This window comes from Mixophyes fleayi, chromosome 1 (genome assembly GCF_038048845.1).
Source record: "Mixophyes fleayi isolate aMixFle1 chromosome 1, aMixFle1.hap1, whole genome shotgun sequence".
Taxonomy (NCBI): Eukaryota; Metazoa; Chordata; class Amphibia; order Anura; family Limnodynastidae; genus Mixophyes; species Mixophyes fleayi.
Window position 1 is genome coordinate 215,432,190 of NC_134402.1, and position 21,732 is coordinate 215,453,921.

Consider the following 21,732-nt stretch of genomic DNA (forward strand, 5'->3'; position numbering starts at 1 on the left):
AAATAAACCAGATGTGAGGATTCCTTATGAACTTATAGGCAGCATGCCAGAACTTAAGGTAAAGCATGAAAGAAGCTATAATTGCAAAGGTTGCCAGGTGTCACTCTAATCCTGTGCTTCATTCATAATTTATTATGTGCTAATTGGCAGGACTGGAAAGATAATTGATGCCTAACATAATACATAGTAAAGACCATAGTTCTTCTTTAAGCCACTGTATCTTCTCAGTTACACATTATGAACTAGTCTGCCCTCTGTCTCACCTTTTGCTCTCAGAATGAACCCATACAATAAAGTTTTTATGTTCCAAAGTTGCATAGCACAAAAATTAATACAGTATATGGAACACATTTAAGCTCTTGGATATTAATGTATTCATACAAGCTATATGTTCCAGATTCATATAGGGCATGATTCATTACGGAAAGCAAAAAAAGTGAGTAACTTTGCACCATGGCAAAACCATGTTGCATTGGAGTGGGAGGTAAATTCAAAATGTAATGGCAGACTTATAGTAGGTCTAGGGCATGTCCTAGATCAACTTTAAATTTCAGTGTACAAATGAAGCCACCAAGTATTTGTGTGCTACAAGAAAAAACAGCCAGTATTTACCTTATGTGCAAAATAATAAAATAATTTGCACACATTGCATGGTAATATTTTTGTCCAGGAGAAAACTTACTACTTTTTTTGCCTTACTTTCCTTAATGAATCAGGCCCATAACATCTCTGTACACATTGGGGCTCATGCTAACTTTGGCATATGCTAGGGCAGGCTGGGCTGGGGGCAAGGGGGGCATCTCCCCCCCATCCCATAGTGGGATACTTTGGGCTGGGTCACTGGGCCACCTGCATGTTTCTCCCTTTAAAATGTTCCTAATAGGCTGCTGAGTCGAGATTTGCCCCGTAGGCTAAAATTTTCCAGCCCTACCCTGGGCGTTGTTTAGAGTAAAATATTCAAATTTGTACTGCCCATGAAAAAGTGTACTTCTAATTCCTGCTCACGCTTATAGAGGCGGAACGAGGGAGGGACGGGGCATGCAAACGTAGACCACATAGAGTAAGAATGTGTTTAGCATAATTGCGACAGACGCATACTGGCAAGGGGAAGCAAATAAGCCTTGTGAATGGCTGTATCATTTGTTGGTGCCCGAGGTCTGGTGTAGATGCATACTGATGATGATGATCTTCACTAGCACTTACTAGCTACCTCTGACTAACTGATTGTGGATTGACCTCTGAAGCTTTCTTCATTGCTTGTGCCTATGTTATATGATTGTGTTTGCCGCTTGTATTGCAAAGTCCAGCACTTGTTGCCATGCATTCTGCTTTAGATCTCCTATGAAAAATTGCATGGCTTAATGTATTCCTCTCATTGCTGTTCTCAATAAGGGTAGTTTTTTCCTATTTTCTCCAATCTTGTACACTATGGAACAATAAGCTGACACATACGTGAATACTATGCAATTGGTATATATTGGCCTGCCTGAAATAACCAATATACTTGATTTTAGGATAACCCCTTCCGCCAGCGAATAGCTGAAGTATTCTCTGAGGATGGGGATGGAAACATGACACTTGATGATTTCCTGGACATGTTCTCTGTGCTTAGCGAAATGGCTCCCCGTGATCTTAAAGCTTACTATGCGTTCAAAATATATGGTGAGTTTAATTGTAAAATATTTGACATTGTAATCAATGTTTATTTGTTTTTAAATCATTTAACATCTTTAGGTTTATTGTTTTTTAAAATAATCTTTATTATCAATTGAATAATCATGGCAACTAAATTAAAATTAATTTAGAGTATGTTTTGTTGTCTTGTTATCATATCTTTTGTCATCGAAAACTATAGTTCCATTGTCAATAAGAACATTAATGTTTTCTTTGTTTTTCCATCCATGACCTGTTTTGTAAAAATATAAATACAATCTGAATATATTAACTGTATTTCATATAGAAGTACGTTTGGTAAAAGACCTTGCAGCTTCTCTATCTGTCACTATGGGGGGTATTCAATTGTTTGTTTTAACGCGCTAAACCCAAAAAAAACGAGCGCTCTAAAAATATTACCGTTAATACGGTAATTACTCGCTAAATTTCATCTCGCAGCTCCCTGAGCAGCGAGCTGAAATTCAGCCCACTGGCAGCGAGTAAGTACTGTATTAACTGTTTACGCACGCAAAATTACCGTATAATATGAAGTTTTTTTAGAGTGCTCGTTTTTTTTGGTTTTAGCGCGTTAAAATAAACAATTGAATACCCCCCTTAGTGGCTTTTCACATCAAGAAACTGCATAGAAACATACAATTTGATGACAGAATAAACCTCCAAATCCATTTAGTCTACTGTTTTTTGTGTGTGTCTTTCACATTTTTTTTGGGGGAGGGGTGGAGGGGCAGATGTCCTAATATTTTCTAACCCTTTACAACAGCAACATGTTTATCTCATGTATTTTTCCATTATTTACTGTACCCCCACCACTATTGCTGGGAGACTCTTCCATGGATCTATCAACCCTTCTGTCAAAATGTTCTGCTTTATATTAGCTTTCAGTCCTTCTTCCTTCCAATATGAAAGTGTGTGCCTTTGTTCTAGAAATACTCATATTTAAAAAACAAAACAAAAAAAACTGCTTTCCTGAACTGTATTAATACATATCTCTTCTCTAAGCTGTATATGTTCAACTCTAGAGGTGTTTCCTGATGAGGAAAGTTATGCATTCTCCTGTCTTGAGTAAAATTCAATTCAGTTTCTGATGGAATTTATTGTGGAATTCCATGTTAACATCTAAATAAACTATATTCACTGATTTATCGCTAGATTTGTGTGAAATGATCCTTTCTGCCTTGCCTCATTCATCCACTGCTCAAGACAAGACCACAGGGGTGGTAGAGAGGGAATCTTTTTAAAAAACACACAAAAAAACCAAACATTTAAACTTAGGGCCCACTCAGTAGGAATAACTCAATCATTTGAGTATATTTTTGCCCGGAGTTCTACAGGTTTGGGTTTTAGAGACCTTCTCATCTAACTTTCCCCTGGAGATAATAAATTACAGACACTGTTGCTGGAGCATCACATATGACTTTTTCTGGGGATCTTGATGTGTGTATAGATGATAAACCCACACCTTTGTCAAGACATTCTTTGCACAATGAATGTTCTGGACCTCAACCCTAATAATTTCCTCTGCTATGCATAGGAGTAATCCCACACTTGATCTTTCCAGATTGGGTTAGAAGAGTTACTTCACTGAGTTACCTAGTTACTTGGTCATACCATCACTTCATTTGATTGAGAGGTAACCTCTCAAAATTAAATGCACCTATAGAGATAATTCCATAGACAAAAAACCTTATGGTTTAACATGTTCCTTACACACCATCTAAAATGTAAGAAAACTATTGAAACTCTTCCAATCAAACTCCAAAAAGCAATGAAATTACGACGATTAAGGCAGAAACCATAATGGACGTGTTACTTGTGCAATACAGACATGGTGCCATCACATCCTGTGGTTAGCTGCAGATTCAGCACTATCATGGAGTGAGATTGCTGTCACTCACAAAATGGTGGAGCTGCTAATTCACAGATTTGTGTGTTCACTGGAATACACACATGCAGTACTTTTACATTTTCTTAGTTTAGCTTTATCGTAAAGCTTTATCGTAAAGCGGTGCCAGGGCTAAAAATTATACAGTGTGCCCCCCCTCAGACCCAAAACACTAACCAGCCTACCTACAGCCAGTAAATATCTCTAATTTGTCTGTAGTTTACAAATCAAAACCGGTATGCAGGGGAAAACACAGTCATATTTGTGCTCCCAAGTGAAGCCACATATACTACAGCCAGCACAAGACTCTATCTGACATGTGCAATGTTATGAACTTTTCTGAAATCCCCTATTTTTAAAATAGGGCATGTTTTACCAAATTGTAAAAAAACTAACTTTGTCAAACTTGTCAACCCTTAAAGGCACTCCTCAGTCCTAATAGCATTCTAACAAAAGTTACCGCGTGTCTTTAAACGCCCTGTACACTGAGTTACGCTCTCCCAAAAAACCCAGAAAAATGGCGACTTTTGCAAAACAGGAAGTGGAAAAAAACGGCAAGATTTTGAACTTTAGACTGTTCCTAAATTGTTATTTATCATTCTTTTTTTCTGAAATTTGACATGCAACACCTGTGAACATTTCTCCATTCGCATGCCAAATTTGAGCTTAATAGTTTTAATACGTTTTAAGATGTAGAGCTTCAAACACCATGCCCCCTCTCACAGATTTCCAATGGCAGAATGTCGTTTTTACATGTAAACTTAATATAAGGACACGACTGTGCCCTTATAATAACAAATGTTCCATTTGTACGTTTGTGTAAGATACGCCTCTTTTCCTTACAGACACCTTTGTAATAAATGCCATTCTAAAGTGTATGATGTTTGCTGATATTTTGGCCCTTTGGGTTCAATCCGGAACTGCCAGAATTAGTTCACTTAATATACAGGGTGATTCATAAGTCGCAGTACACCCTTTTATTTCAAAAACTCTACAGGAAATTGGGAAACCTGAATACTCCAGTAAGGTATGGGTGACGTGGTCTATCTTTTACGGTATGTACCAAACATGGGCGCCATATTGAAATCGGCCAATCGGCCCAATTCCTGTAGAGTTTTTGAAATAAAAGGGTGTACTGCGACTTTTGAATCACCCTATAGAGCCCTGTGCTGCTTGAGTAAAGATGCCTGTCTTTTCTAAGCCTCTAGACTGCATTTTGGTATGCTACACAGATATCTTCTCTGGAATATGGGGATCAACTTTGCTACATACTTCCATAGATATATATATTGGAGATTACTCCTATACATTACAGTTATCTGTTATAACTGACTTCATGCATGCAGGAATGGAGTGCTGAGTGCATTCTCTATCCATTCCGGATGCCGGAATGGATTTCTCAGTGCATTCCCCATCCATTTCGGCTGCCGGAATGGATGGCTGAGTGCATTCCCCATCCATTCCGGCTGCCGGAATGGTGAGTGTGGTTAGCTGCAGATTCAGCACTATCATGGAGTGAGATTGCTGTCACTCACAAAATGGTGTGCCGGAATGGTGTGCTGAGTGCATTCCCCATCAGGGCTGCAATCAGAAATCGTGGGGCCCAGTACAAATGAAACAGGCAGGGCCCCCCCGATGAACGCCCCCACCCCTCTTGGTGAATGTCCCCCCCCCCAAAAAAGAAACCCAACAAAAACTTAATTTATGACATTAAGGGAGGAAATAAATATTATCCCTCATATCCCTCAAGAAATACAGCTTAACCCATTATCATACTTGTAAGGCTAATCTCCTACAAAATGTAAAAAAAAATGTGATAATAAAATATCTTTAAAATATACTTACCCAGATGTTGCAGCTGCTGCTCCTTGCTCCTTATTCTTACAGCGGCGGCGGGAACATCAGTGTGACGTCAGGTCACACCACACCATCACTCAGGGGCGGATTGGGAACTTAAAGTGGCCCTGGAAAAAATTCTGGAAGTGGCCTCACATGGGCAGGACCAAACAGTGGGCTGGTCTAACACAAAAGTAGGCGGGATTAACTCGATTATCCATAACCACATCAGTTATCAGTGGCAGGTGAGGCTAACGGAACACGCAGTGGTAGGCGGAGTCACAGTAAGCAGACACAAAGAAAGGTTATAAAGTATTGTGCTACACCACAAGTATTTATTAATGTAGAACTGAAAACTGCCATGTAAGAGGAGTGTGACTATATTGTGGTAAACAAAAAGCCATTTGACACACCGCACAGACAGGCCATGCCAGCCTCCTATGTAGAAGAAAGTCATTCATTCAGAGGTCCCTCTCCCCTTCCTATACCATCAAGCATTGAATTCTGACTAAATTGCTCCTCACATGTGCGAGTATGTGTTAGGTAAATTATATTGTAATCTACACAGGGACTGATATGCATGAATAAAATGCTGGTGTTCCATACAGATGTATAACATGTTCATAATATTTAAACCATATATTGTAAGCTTGTGAGCAGGGCCTTCCATATATTGTAAGCTTGCGAGCAGGGCCTTTCATATATTGTAAACTTGCAAGCAGGGCCTTCTGACATCTTTGTCTGTTTTACCCAGTTTGTTTATTACTGTGTTTGCCCCCAATTGTAAAGCGCTATGGAATATGTTGGCGCTATATAAATAAATAAATGATGATGATGATAAAGAGTTAAAATAATAAGTAAATGCTCTGCAGAAAGGAACTGTGAGTTTCCAAATTTGCAGGATAATCCATTCAATTCCTAATGAATTTACTTACAGTACCTGGTTAAAAGTGACCAGGTAGAGAAATAAAAGAAAGATGCCAGTGCTGGAATATTGCAAGGACAGCAGCACTGTCAGATGTGAGAGTACCACTGTTCTGCAGTAGAATCAGATCATAAACGTGTAACATGGTCTCATAACAAGAATAAAATCCTTAAATACTACCAAATAACGAGGATGAAATACAATTTTGGATAAGACATAGAAAGATGACGCAGTAGGCTGGAAGCAGATTTACTCCACAAGGAAATTCTGTTGCCAATGATGATCTGATATTAGCTCAGTACTCTCTCAGAGTGTTCAGTTCAAGTCACTTACCCATAGCAGTGCGCAGAACACTTCATTAGGGTGTGCACCCAGGGACACCGAGCGAGGGATACTCTGTGCCACAGCTTGCTGCCGGAAGGGCGTGTACAGCAACGTCTAGGGGGAGGGTGCCTAATAGTGCCCCCAGTTCATATAACGCCAAACAATAGTGCCTTCAGTTCATATAACACCAAACAATACTGCCTTCAGTTCATATAACACCAAACAATAGTGCCTTCAGTTCATATAACACCAAACAACAGTCCCTTCAGTTCATATAACACCAAACACCAAACAATACTGCCCCCAAATCAATCACATAACACCAAACAAGTGCCCCAGGAACATATTATGGCAAACAATACTGCCCCCAGATAATAATATGCCACACAGTAGTGTCCCCAGATAATATTATGCAAAGGTGTGCACCCCAGATGATAATATGCCACACAGTAGTACCCCAGATGATAATATGCCACACAGTAGTGCCCCCAGATATTATGCCACACAGTAGTGCCCCAATTCAAATTGTGACACACACTACAAACACTAAAAACTGCTCTGTAGTCCTATATGTGAGTCAACTCACCTCTCACACTGATGTTGTCCGTTCCTCATTGGGTAATAGAAGAGCTGTGAGCAGCCTATCTGAGCCCCAGGATGTTGAGCTACATGGGATCTCTCTCCCTCCTGCTTGTGCTGACCCTGCAGCCCACCCTCAGTGAAAAGCAGCCTGGTGATTTACTTCCAGGACTGCTTCACTGTCGGCCATCGGGGCTCCCCCTTGTGGTCGGAGTAAAAACAACAAGCATAAAAAAAACAAAAAAACAAATGAATGAATGAAAATGAAAATATAAGATAGCAGGCGGCCTCAGGTAAGTGTGTGCCGCCGGGCCCCCTGGTGAGCCTGGGCCTGGTACAAGAGTACCCCGTATCCCCCTGATGGCGGCCCTGTTCCCCATCGCCGGAATGGTGTGCTGAGTGCATTCCCCATCCATTCAGGCTGCCGGAATAGATGGCTGAGTGCATTCTACTCCCTGAATGGAGTGCTGAGTGCATTCCCCATTGATTCCGGCTGTCGGAATGGAGTGCTGAGTGCATTCCCCATCCATTCCGGCTTCCGGAATGGTGTGCTGAGAGCATTCCCCATCCATTCCTCTGGCATCGCACTGAGGGATAAACTGTGAAATAAAAGCGGTGCCAGGGCTAAAAATTATACAGTGTGCCCCCCCCCCTCAGACCCAAAACACTAACCAGCTCACCTACAGCCAGTAAATATCTCTTGTTTGTCTGTAGCATACAAATCAAAATCGGTATGTGGAGGAACACACAGCCATATTTGTGCTCCCAAGTGAAGCCACATATATTACACCCAGCACAAGACTCTATCTGACATGTGCAACGTTATGAACTTTTCTGAAATCCCCTATCTTTAAAATGGGGCATGTTTTAACAAATTGTAAAAAAACTGTAACTTTGTCAAACTTGTGAACCCTCAAAGGCACTCCCCAGCCCTAAGAGCTTTCTAACAAAAGTTACTGCGTGTCTTTAAACAACCTGTACACCAAGGTACGCTCTCCCAAAAAAAACAGAAAAATGGCAACTTTTGCAAAACGGGAAGTGGAAAAAAACGGCAAGATTTTGAACTTTAGATTGTTCCTAAATTGTCATTTTTTATTCTTTGTCATGCAGCACCTGTGGACAATTCTCCATACGCATGCCAAATTTCAGCTTAATAGCTTTAATACGTTTTAAGATGTAGAGCCTCAAACACCATGCCCCCCCTCTCACAGATTTCTAAAGGCAGAATGTCATTTTTTACATGTAACCTTCATATAAGGGCACGACTGTGCCCTTATAATAAGGTATCATCCAATAAGAGGCGTTACTCCTAAGCAAACTTGGATCTCTCTGATATAATGGGTGCCTGTGAGGATCCTTGCTCTCTTGCCTGTTGCTATAATAGAAGTGATGGCTGCAATGGATACCATTGCTCTTGTTTGGATACAATTGTGCATAACTTTGCTCTATTTGTATACAATTACACATACCATTAAGAAAATTGGTTTGACAACAGTATTTGGGAGCTCAAGAGGGGCCGCAGGCTTGAAAGGTGGAAGACTCACACAGTAGAAGATTAGCTAGAATTAATCAAGCATACTGAACAATACCAGTCCACAATCACTCATGTGAGATTATGGCTATGAGTCCGCAATCTGCTTTGCAAATAAGGTATCCTTCACCTGAGCTGGAATCCCAACAATGCCATCGAAACCTGAATTACTATAGCTATACAGCTGAAACTCAACTGTAGCTCTCCTTTGCTTGTGGTACTAGGATCCAATAAAAATTTTCAATTGTAATCTAGTTGAGCTTCAGGAGTGGATAAGTGCCAAATGGCTAAGAATGAATCCTGATAAAAAAATGTTGTTCTTAAAATGAGAGCTGACTGTCAAATGAGAAGAGTGGGTCAACAAACAGGACTTAAGTTTCGGGGGTTCTAATTTCCCAAACTCTAATCATGTGCTGAATCTTGGCATCGTCTTTAATTTGATTCTCCCAGAAGATCTTTCTTGACTCATACATGTATTTGTGATTGTGTCCTCACGCTTGGACTACTGCAGTGCAGTCTACCCGGTGTCCCAGAAAATTAATTTTCTAATACAAAATGTCACAGTCTGTCTATTTTCTGCCATATAAACCTGTTCTCCATACCCTTCACTATCTGCCTGTAAGATGGTAAATCTAGATTTGCTTATTGACTTTCAAAGCTCTACCTAATCAGACATCTCACTTTGATCCACAGATGAAGAACTATGAATTTTTTGCACTTCATAAGGGACCTAAGCTTTCAACTTTGCAGTTAATCTTTGTAACTTGCTGCCTCCCAAAGTCTGAGGCGCCTCCTCTCTGGAAATCTGTAATGGTTTATCTAAACATTTGTTTAGATGTCAGGGTGGAGATGTAAAAAGCCTCAGTGTAACAGCAATTGAACAGATAAGTGCTACTGAAAGAGGCAGCAGACTATAGGCAAAAATTGGATTTTTAGCATGAGAACTCTTTCTCCAAATGGATTGAATGACATGGTAGAGTTGAATAACATCTAGTTTAATCTTTTTTTATTCACCAAGTTGTTTTTTAAGATAGATTTGATTAAGGGTTTTGCAACAATTTTGCAACATAAAGACAGTCTAATGATAAACAGTCAGCAGCAGGTAAAGGAAAAAAGCATGAAAGAGGAGAATAGTGTGAGAGAAGGAAGAAGAAAAAGGGGGGTAGAGTGGGGAGGGAGGGGGTGAGCGAAGGGGAGAGATGAAGATCTTGGTTAGGGGTATACAAGGGGGTGGTGGATAACAGGGGGGGGCTGTCTGGTCTAGTTCCATACCAAGTATCAAATACAAGGTATTCGGTCTACTTATGATATTGTATCTGCTAATAGATTGAAAGGAGAACAATTAAATGTTAGTCTTATGGTGGGAAAGTTGTGGGCTCCAAATGGCACGGAATTTTTTGGAGCGTTCATTTATAATACTTGTTATGTATTTGCAACGATACATTTGCCTAATCCAATTAATCACTGCTGGAAGGACAGGGGGGGTCCGGTTGTTTGCAGGCAGCCACAATTGCACATTTTGAACTGAAAAGGTAATTGAATGGACGATCTTTAGGGAGGGGGAAGGAATTTGGAATGCTGTCACAGACTCTTTTTGGGATTTTCTCACTTCCCCCCCAAAAAAACAATAGAACTCAAAGTAATATGGCTAAAGGAAAAGGCTTTAAGAGTGCACTTTAAGGAATGGTAAATGTGAATAATCACGGTAATGATATTAATAAATAAGACTGATATGATCTCAGAAAAAATATTATATCAAATTAAATAAGAACACTGAAATGATGTTGAAATGGTGTGAGCTCTAACACTAGTCAATATTGAAAATGCAGTTAATATATTTCCAACCTCAAAGTCTTAGATGATGGCACTCGTGGTTCAAATCCACATTGCAATAATAAGTTCAAATATCAGTAGAAATTCAACCAAACTGTATCTTAGTCCATATATGTTTGCGCCAGTACACGTAGGCAGTATATGGGAACAAAAGTGTGCATCAGTGAGTAATCAGGTTTTTCAAACAGCAAGAGTGCCTCAGCTTTGAATAGATGTCTGCACCTTATATGGTTGAGCAACTTTGCTTTTGAAGGAGAAATAGGCTGTTTCCAGGCTCGTGCAATGAGCAATTTGGCGGCCTGGCAGATATGTGCAATTAAACGGTCAGGGGGTTTGCAAAGACCGGATTTTGGTTGGTTGAGCAAAATCTTTAGAGGTGTCCTGGGGACTCGTACACCAGTTGTCTGGCGAACAATATTCAGGGAGATATCCCAATAATCACGTACAATTGGACATTCCCACCAAATATGGAGGAAAGTGCCCTGAGCTCTGCAGAGCCTCCAGCAATGGTCGTACACTGAAGGGTACATATGATGTAGTTTGTCTGGAACCATATACCAATGAGTATAAATTTTGAAGCAATTCTCTTGAATACCTGCATTATTAGAGACCTTGGCTATACAGGTGTGAATGATGGTTCATTCCTCGCTGTCCATGGTGATCTCAAGGTTACGTTCTCATGCCTCTTTGTGGGGTGGAAGGGGTTGATCAGGGCTGGTCGTGATCAGTACATGAGTGAAATATTCTCTCTGCGGCCCACTGAATAGATACATTTATGCTCAAACAGAGAGAGAGTGCGCAAAGTTTTTGGGTCCGACATTGGGATTGTATGAAGCCATGGATCTGAATATATTGGAAGTGTGTAGAAAGAAGAGGGTGGCATTTAGCACATATGTCATCGTAGGACACAGGCTGATTCACACAGAATGTGAAGGAAACTATCAACCTTATGTGACTTCCACCAACGGGAGACTGTGTCTGATTGGCTAGGGGAGAACAATAGAGGGGTCCAGCTTGGTGTCAGAGGGGATGGGTAGGGGGCTAAGTTGTGATGATGGTTTGCCAAATCCCATGTAGATAAAGTGAATGCCATAGAGGGGCATGAGTATGCCGAGGCGGGTTTACATGATTTAGGGAGCCATGGAAAACGGTGTAAGGGTAGATCTGGGGTTAATGTGTTTTCTATGTCTGCGCATTTTTTATGTCCTGGGTTAATGTGCCAGGTGATAATGTAGCTGAGTTGGATAGCGAAATAGTAGTTTTGTATTAATGGTAGGATTTTACTTAATACTACATTTTTTTAAATCATTTTATTTAAAGTTTTAACAAAATACAGAAAATACAAATTTTCTCATGGTAGCATGTATATTGCAAATTTCATGGGAGATATAGAGCATCGAGCTCTGTAGTATGACGAATGAAAGGGGCACTGGTGCAGATTAGTATATTCCTGAAGACACACTCTGTAATCTGCCAGAGAGACAGGATTTCAAACAGCTAAGGACTCCAGTACACAGAAATTCGCTCTTTTGGAATCCCATGGTCCACAGTATCAAATGCTGAGAGAGGTCCAGGAGAATTAAGATTGAAGATTGCCTCTTGCCATCAGAAGATCATTAACCACATGTACCAGGGCTGTTTTAGTACTATGTCTTCTCCTGAATCTTGACTGGAATGAATAAATATTGTGGGTTAACAGAGGGGTTTACAGTTGGGATGCAACCACTTCCTCAATAACCTTCCCTAAAAATGGAATGTTTGATACCGCTCTGTAGTTAGTCATACAGTCTTGGTCTAGGAAAGGTTTTTTAGAAGAGGCCTGACAACTGCTTCCTTTAGTGGTTCAGGAAAAGTTCCTGTCTGCAAAGAGCATTGTACTTTTTTGGCATATATTGGGCCAATTACATCAATCCATCCTATATGGTTTATTGGGGCTAGGTACAGATCACTGGTGGTAGCATGCAACCTTAGGTTGATTTTAACAATGTCTTCTACATCCAGGGAATCAAAGCTAATCTAAGGGGATAGGTAGCCCACATTCACAAGTGGCTTTATTTTACACACAGGTCACACAGGTAAAAATGAGATGCAGTAACTGGTAAGGCAGCTAACACAAGTCCATAGAAACAATTAAAACAGGATCCCAGGATTACCAGGTTTGCTGAGAAACAGGGTTTATCGTTAGGTCGCTAACTTCTAATCCACTCTGCAACAAAAAGATCAGGGGCTATATTTACTAAACTGTGAGTTTGAAAAAGTGGAGATGTTGCCGGCGGAGAGCATGTGATGTAGAATACACTACATTCCCTCCTCCACCTGCTCTGATGTGCTGCGTGACCTTCCTGCATATTGCAGAGGAAGTTATGTGATGCAAAAGCCAGAAGTTCCTGTTCAGTATTTTTATCTCCTTTATGACATAAAACAGAGGGGAAATCAGTCACAGGGGAACAAAGCTGGGGCCCACAGGTGAGAGGGGCTGCCTATTGTCCGTCACTGGTCAACATTCTTCCTATCACATTATCCACGCAATTCCTAATCCTATGTCCATCTTCTGTGCATATGTTGCCTATATACTCCAAATTCCATCCCCGACTCATTTGTCACCATTTGTCAGTTTTTGTACATATTTGCTGCTGATTCAGAGGGTGCGCATATTTAAATAAAAAAGAAAACTGTCGGAATTTGAAAGTTTCATTTAAACCCATTCTTTTTCCAGATTTCAATAATGATGATTACATATGTAAATCAGACCTGGAAAAGACACTTAACAAGCTTACCCGGAATGAGCTAACACCAGAGGAAGTGTGCCTGGTTTGTGAGAAGGTAATAGACGAGGCTGACGTAGACAATGATGGAAAGCTGTCCTTGGAAGATTTCCAACATATGATTGTTAGAGCGCCGGACTTTCTGAGGTACCTTAAACCACATTGCAAAATGATGTAATATTGATAGTTAAGCTATATGCTAATCACAACCACTGTCTGTGATACAGTAAATACTCACCTCTCCTACAAAAGCCTATATTACTCAGCCCAAATTTCCAGGCTGCCATTAGGAAGTTTCTGCCAAATCTGCTGTTATTTGTAATCTTAAATGATCCTTTACCACCTGTTACAGCTTATACTCACCCAATAGGGAAACTTACTAAACAAAGCACAATGTTGAGGAAAATAATAGTATATGCCAGTTTTAAACTATTACCATTTTGTCTTTATTTGTTTCTTCATAAGGGCCAGATCATGTTTAACTAGTACACATCAACTTCCTCATTTGAGCAACACTAAACTTAAAACATTTTATTTTCTATGTATTAACATATCTACCTTGGAATGTCCTGGCATTGTAGTGTATTGTTTGGAGTACAACATGGTGCATGGTGTCAATGTGCTTTGTTAATACATTAAAACATGTGGAGGGGTGAGCTCCAAAAATAATGCACATTTAAAGTAATTGCACCAGAAAAAACAAATTAAATTAGTACCCTTTAGCATTTTTGGATTTATACCCATTACATATTAAATAAGGTTGAATAAATAGACACATATCCATTGAGTTCAACCTTTCATAAATCAGAATTACATTGAACTACTGTAGAAGAAGGTAAAGGAAAACCCTTACAATAACAGTTGCCTCTTTAGTCTCACAGGGCGAAAAACTTATTAATGACCCAAAAATGGCAATCAGATTAAATCACCCATATAATGGCCTTTGCTAGTTATATCTACAAATACCATTTATTGTAAGAAAAGGTATCTAATCTAAGTTTAAACTCTGTTACTGAATTTGCCAACATCACCTCATTTGATATGGAATTACACAACTTAACCACTCATACAGTAAAAAAAAAAGAAAACCTTACTATGCTCTGGGGGCTTCCTCAGTGGTTATGATACAGGTAGTGGGGAGTCTGCACTTCCCTGATAATACTGGACAATTGAAATTATCTCCCAGCGCAAATAAGAGGTATATAATAGAAATATGTAGACCAGAGTGATTTTGTTGCTAATGGACATTTATGTATCTGAGGACAGAAATGGATGCCATATAACAATAACAGGAATATTACAAAAACAAAGGGTTATGGTGGATGGAAAAAACTTTGAACTCAGATAAAGAGAAAAACACATATAAAAACACATATAAACCACATAAATAAGACCATGATATGGTAGGGTTCCCAATTCCAGAGAGTCCGTCCCAGATAATCAGGGCTGTAAAAAACAAAGTAATGATATGGTCTGCTACAGTCTTTGTAGCAACTCCAAAAGAAAAAGGTAGGCTAAAATAAAAAGTCCTAAATAGAACTAGGAGGCCCGTGAAAGTGAGCGCTTCTTTCAATCAAAACGTGTCAGAGACTGAAGCGCTGACTCTGGTATTGGCGCATGCGCGAACTTTCCACACTATCCTAGCGGGCTGCAGTCTTATTATTCTGGTTGTGAGTGCTCGTTTTGAAGACTGCCCGATAACAAAGCTTCTACACCCCAGGACAATTATCCGGGACCAGACTCACCTGAAAAACTGCGGGCGCTAGTCGAGACGTGCGGGCAGACTTCATATACTGATCAAACAGGCCCAGAAGGACAGCACCCACGGAAGGAGGAATCAGACCGTGACGTCTACATGAGTCCACCTGGGGAGGAAGGTAAGTGCACTACCTACCCTTCCCAGCTGTGTGAGCAGATATCAGCCTCCTAGTTCTATTTAGGACTTTTTATTTTAGCCTACCTTTTTCTTTTGGAGTTGCTACAAAGACTGTAGCAGACCATATCATTACTTTGTTTTTTACAGCCCTGATTATCTGGGACGGACTCTCTGGAATTGGGAACCCTACCATATCATGGTCTTATTTATGTGGTTTATATGTGTTTTTATATGTGTTTTTCTCTTTATCTGAGTTCAAAGTTTTTTCCATCCACCATAACCCTTTGTTTTTGTAATATTCCTGTTATTGTTATATGGCATCCATTTCTGTCCTCAGATACATAAATGTCCATTAGCAACAAAATCACTCTGGTCTACATATTTCTATTATATACCCCTTATTTGCGCTGGGAGATCATTTCAATTCCTCAGTGGTTACCCTGCCTCCTCTGAAATGGCACGTGTGCCACTTTGAAATTACAATCTCCCCCTCAGGCATTGCACCCCCACTGCTGCTGCTTCTTACCTTAGCATCCTCTACTCCAAAGTTGACAGTATGGTGCTTGGCTGTAACATCATAGCCAAGTGCCAAACTCCCAGCCCATAACAGCTATGGAGGAGCAGCAGCTGGCATTTTCACACAGCAGAAGCTGTCAGCTTCTTCTTATCCATGTCAGAGGCTTGAGCTCTGTGTGGGTGCGCTGTGTGAACATTAAAACATTATGGAGCAGATTCAATTCCCCGCGTTGTTCCTCAGAACAAAGCTGCCCGCACATTATTAAAGTTACTACAGTAATATCTAAGCAGATTTTTGCTCATGACTCACAGAACTGTGAGCAAAAATCAGCGAAAAAGTTACCGTATTAACGGTAATAATGCACAGCTATTACCGTAGTAATGGTAATAGTGCGCGGGGCATTGAATCTGACCCCATGTCATTCATTCAGGGCTTTAGGCATCCACTTAACCATTGGCTCTCTAGGCAATCACCTAGGTTTGCCCATTGGTAATGTTGGCCCTGTGTGAAGCTTACTTTCTTCGCAATTAATGATCACTTGTATTCTATATGGACCTTGGTATGAAAAGTTTGTTAGATATTTCTTTGTAGTGACCTTGAATATGTTTACACATATCCACAAGTACACAGAGTTTTTCTAACCTTTGTTTATAATTTAATATTTCAGTTCCCTTTTTTTACTGAGGTTGAAAGCCTCTCAACCATCTTGAGTTTTCCTATGTTTGTCTTACTTTGAGATGCCCAAAATTGTGCTCCAGGTTCAATATATGGTCTAACTAGGGACTTATAAATTGGTAATACTATGTTTGCATTATGTGCATTTTCCCAGTTTTATTATGCTTAGCAGGATTTTATTTTTCTTTGCTGATTGCCACTGTGTACTGCTGCTTAGCTTTCTATCTAGTACTCCTAAATTCCCTATTGCATTCCATGTAATGAGTTAGTAGCATAGTAAATGCCACACCCTAGGTGCAATGCCTATATTATATATCATCTGCCCTGTTCTGGCCTATTTGCCATTTTGTCTACATCTTTCTGTAGAAAATTTCTTTCCCTCTCTGTGTTAACAAGTCAACATATCTTAGTGACTGCAGCAAATTTGGACTCCTTACATTCTAGGCCATCTATAACATATTTAATACAATTATTCAATGATACAGATCCCAATACTAATCCCTGTAGAGCATCACTAATTATTTTACCCCACTCTTATTATGTCCTGATTATAACTACCCTTTTAGTGTGATTCATCAAATCTTCAAAAATTAAAAGTGATGGTGTTGCCCATAGTAACCAATCAGATTTTTTATCTAGTACATTCTAGAGAATGATAGGTAGAATCATAATGATTGCTATGGGCAACACCTCCACTTTTCCTTTTTCTATGAAGTTTGACAAATCTTCCCTTGTCTTCTATTTTTCAACCAGTTCTCTGCCAATGTATATACTTACTCATGTATCAGATTTAACTGACGAGTTATGGTCACAAGTCTATAATATCCTGGTTCTAACTTTGTTTTGTTTAACTGTTATCATGAACTTTTAATTTTCCAAAAAGGCATTTTTACTTATGCAGTATGTATGGATTTTATACTAAAATATTGTTTTTTATTTTAATAAAAGTTATTGAAATAAAACAATGAAGGAAAGTGAAGGACATAGGTCGTTGATTATAATAGTGTTATAACATTACTGATGTAATCATTAGAAAAAAAAACGACATACTAGTATTCACAATATTATCCCAATTTTTATGCAAACTAAATATTAAAAATATATGTATGAAATAAAACAATTGTGAAACAAAATTGGCCCATGGAATTGGGGCAATGGTGCTGTGCCCATATACGAGGGGTGTGTGAAGCTGCAGACCAATAGGAAGCTGGTATGTGGCTTCTTATTGGTCCGCAGGGTCCCATGCACCTGTGGCACATATAGAGCTAGCAAAGATAAGATTGCAAAAGTTATTTGAGTGCACGTTTCCCATTTATCTCTTTCTCTTTCATATGAATAGATATATAGGGGTTTTACATAAGTGTTTTCATTTTTTTGGATCAGTTCCACAATAAAGTATGCCCATTGCTGCCATTCAATTCACACTGCCCAACACTCAGGGTTGTTTCACCAATGAGACTAGATGAGACCCTCTTACCTTGCCTTTGGCGCCCACCCACCCCAGCCATCTGGTCACCAGCACTCACTACAAGAGCGAGTGTTGTGACTAACAGTGTAAGAGAAGTAAGTGCAGGAGAGAAAGAGATGTATTATTTCTCTTCTGCCCCCACTCATCTAAATATCTCAGTCACCAATCACTCCTGTAATGAACAGCCACGAGGGGTGCTGTGGAGATGGCAGTTTATAAGTAAGTGTCTTCTCTTTTGAAAGAAGGGGGTGGAATTCCCCACCACAACCAGTCTATTTCTAAAGCACTTGCACCTGCTGCCATCGCTTAGTCACCACTCAATTTTTTTTTCTTTTTGAGGCTACGTACCATAACACAGCAGATACATTTTATGTGCACGTCTAAGCTAGTTATTATTATTATTATTATCGTTTATTTGTTAGGCGCCACAAGGTATCCGCAGCGCCGTACATGGTACAAACAGTAGACTATACAGGGTAGAACAATAGAGAACAATAAACACAAAATACCAGAACTTCAGAAACTCCATGCAGGCAAATACTGTAAAGACGGAGCGGAAGAACAGGTGTGGAGACATTTTCTCCAATAAGTGGTTCATTTTAACCAATAAGTGGACTTTGCGAAGTGCACAAGGCTTCACCTCCTTTTTCAGGTGCATAATGTTGGCATTTAATGCACTAAATAATTGTTAATTAGCTGTAAATTAAGTTGACTAAACAAACTATATACGTGACATAATAATCATAACAATATAATCATTCTTGCATCTGAAAAGGGGGTAGAAATCTCCCAAAACGTTGTGCAACATTGTAAAATGTGTCTGCTGTCCCTTGGTGTGTAGCCTCAAAAAGAGAAAGATTGTGACAGTGTGTAAACGCACAATAAAAAAAAGAGGTCTTAAGCCATAAACATTGTAAATATCACTTAATCACCTGACAGTTGGCATGTGGATAAATTGCTTGTACTTTGAATAATTGACCAGTGTCAGCTAGTAGTTACTATACATAGATCGAAACCCATTGTATGGAGATGTCCATCAGCCAAAGCAAAAGGTAAGCCCTATAACTTAGAAATAAGAGTCAGTATTATTAGGTCACAATAAAGGAACCAATGATTCCTTGGCAGAAATAAAACAAAAGCCATGTAGGATGGGGGGTGATTCAGGATTGGTTTCTCACTAGGTTTGGTTGTTTCCTGAAATAAAATAAAAAGGTTCTTGCTTCAGGGCTTACAGTTTCATGTAAGTTCTGTAAGCTATGGAAAGTATACCTACATCCCGGCATGTTTTATATATAATTGACTTATGTTTAGCTACAGCATAATTATCAATATAATTACCTACTATTTTAGTACAGTTGACTAGTTACAGTAAATATTTAAGTGATCTAATATTATTTGTTTTCTTTTTTTTTTAAATAGCACATTCCATATCCGGATTTAATGTTTCCACACCTGAAGAGTGATTCATCCTCCATGCTTTTCTTCATATACATACACATTTGAATGCCTAGAAATCTTAGAAAAACAGTGATGTGACTGTCCAAATGTACTTATTCTGGAGAAGTGTAATAATTACACAGACCAACCGAGCCACATCAGGTAACATCTAACTGATCTGAAACCAAAAATGGTGGAATTTTCAATTGACTGATTTAACATTTGTTCCAAAGTTTTGGACCATCCTACTCATCTGCCCAAGCCCCATTACTGAGTTGTGAAGGACCCTTCTTTTTCTGCTGCAGAAATTGTTACCTCCAAAATCTGGACTATTGAAGGGTATTCTGTAATACTCTTTTGAACCTGACACATTTTTGGAACTGATTAAAGCCCCACTGTGGACACACAACATACTATTACTACTTCATCATGTGTTACAAATATTGAAGTATGCTACATGAATACTCACATTTTATTACAGAAAACTAATTTAAAGACACCAGGGTAAAATGTGAGGATGTGTAAAATGAACGAAAACAACATCCCAAAGAAAAATATAAGGAAAACACAAGATAGTAACTTCTGATTGTCCGCAGTGGTTTAATTTATACATACTGTCCATGAAAAACACATTGGTGCAGTAAATTTAAATATTAACAAGAGAAAAGATAAAAGCTCTAGTTTTCAGGACAACCATATCCAGTTAAATACAGAACAGTATATGTTCAGAGTTTTGTAATTTTGGTATTACTGAAATATACATTTTACTGTACACTTGCAATACACAACTGTTGTACTGCACTAGGACAGTAATAAATACTGTACAAAATGGTAAATTCTAGTAAAGTTTAAACCTCTTAGAATCTAAAATGACACTGCTATCAACTTATGCAAATATTACTCTGCAAACTTGTCATGTACTGTAGTTCCTATATAGCTCATATGTTTGTACAGTTGTAGTTACTTTCCATTCTATAATACATTAGGCTGAAAATATGTTGTTTTGAGAATGTATAATAAAGTTGAATTTTTTTTTTCTTGCACAGAGATTTGTATGCTGCTTGTCACGAACACCCAGCCTGTCCCAGATACAGCAATCTGAACAGCTGGCCGTGACTGGTGTTACCTTAGTTAATTAACAATGAATACACCTTTTCTGCTGCCATAAAGGATTTATTATGGTGTCCTTACATTCACCAGAACCACTTATTAATGTTTCACACTTAAATCACATATATATGTAGCATGAGCCTCCCTAGGCTTCGTAAATTCACAAAGAATCACGGAGAGTATGCTAGATAAAATATGTTTAATCTGAAAAATGTTTCCAAGGATTATTTACAAAAAGGTAATAAAATAGGTTGCACAAATGAGTTTCAGAAAATAAATAGGAAATAAAACCAGAATTCCTACTTACAAGTTCAGGATTTGGCGTGTGAGGAGTACACATTGATAAGAATGACACATTTCAGTCGTGGTAGACTCTCCTCAAAGAAATGCACAATCTGATGTCTGAAACAAGGGATATTTAAACCATTTCTTGTTGGCCCTTCACCCCCCACCTTAGGAATTTAGTTTGTCAATAAAGACAGATTGATCTCCCAAATGTAACAGAGCTTTCCGAAGTAAATTATCTATCACTTAAATATATGTATAAGTCCAACTCCTCTGCATACCCAAACTACTCCCAGATCTGTCTCTGGGCCTCGCTACTTTCAAAAGACCATTGACACTTGCCTAGGTCAGACTCAGGTCAGTTAAAAAAATACACTTTGAAAGGTTACATAAAATATTCAGAGTGTTATACATAAATTCAACAGAAAATAACAATCAGTCATTAGATTTACTACATAACTGCCACACCTCCCGCTAACCTAGGGCACAGAGGACTGTGGCCTGTTATGGTCTCTCCTGCCCATTCACCACTTCAGTCCCTTGGCGCGAGAGTCCATAAACTCTATTCAGCCAGCTTAGAGGATTATGGTCTGTAATAATGGTGAAATCCCGTCCATACAGGTAAGGTTGTAGCTTTTGCAGTGCCCATACGATGGCTAGGCACTCTGGTTCAATGGTAGCATATGCCACCTCTCAGGGGAGTAGTTTTCTACTTAGGAAAATGATAGGGTACTCCTCCCCTTGCGCTGTCACATGGCTAAGGACAGTTCCTAGTCCATAGTTAGACACGTCGGTCTGTACTATAAATCTCCCTTTGAAATCTGGGGCCTGTAGCACAGAGTACTGAGCCAGAGCAGATTTCAGAGCTGTAAATGCATTTTCACAATCCTCTATCCAATTAAACACCAGAGGTAATTTCTTTTTTGTTTAGTCAGTCAGAGGTTTGGCTAGGGTACCATAATGAGGCACGAATTTTCTATAATACCCAGCTGTATCTAAGAAAGACATGACCTGC

The 21,732-nt window shown here is 39.2% G+C and overlaps 1 protein-coding gene across 1 annotated transcript; it reads left to right on the top strand.

The window, feature by feature from the left end:
* The first annotated feature begins 13 nt into the window (after positions 1 to 13).
* CIB3 (calcium and integrin binding family member 3) lies at positions 14 to 19,583 on the top strand. The gene is made up of 4 exons (XM_075190391.1): positions 14 to 58; positions 1,515 to 1,662; positions 13,301 to 13,496; positions 19,305 to 19,583. The coding sequence occupies exons 1-4, from the start codon at positions 44 to 46 to the stop codon at positions 19,324 to 19,326; spliced, it is 381 nt and encodes a 126-aa protein (XP_075046492.1). The 5' UTR covers positions 14 to 43; the 3' UTR covers positions 19,327 to 19,583.
* Positions 19,584 to 21,732: the final 2,149 nt, after the last annotated feature.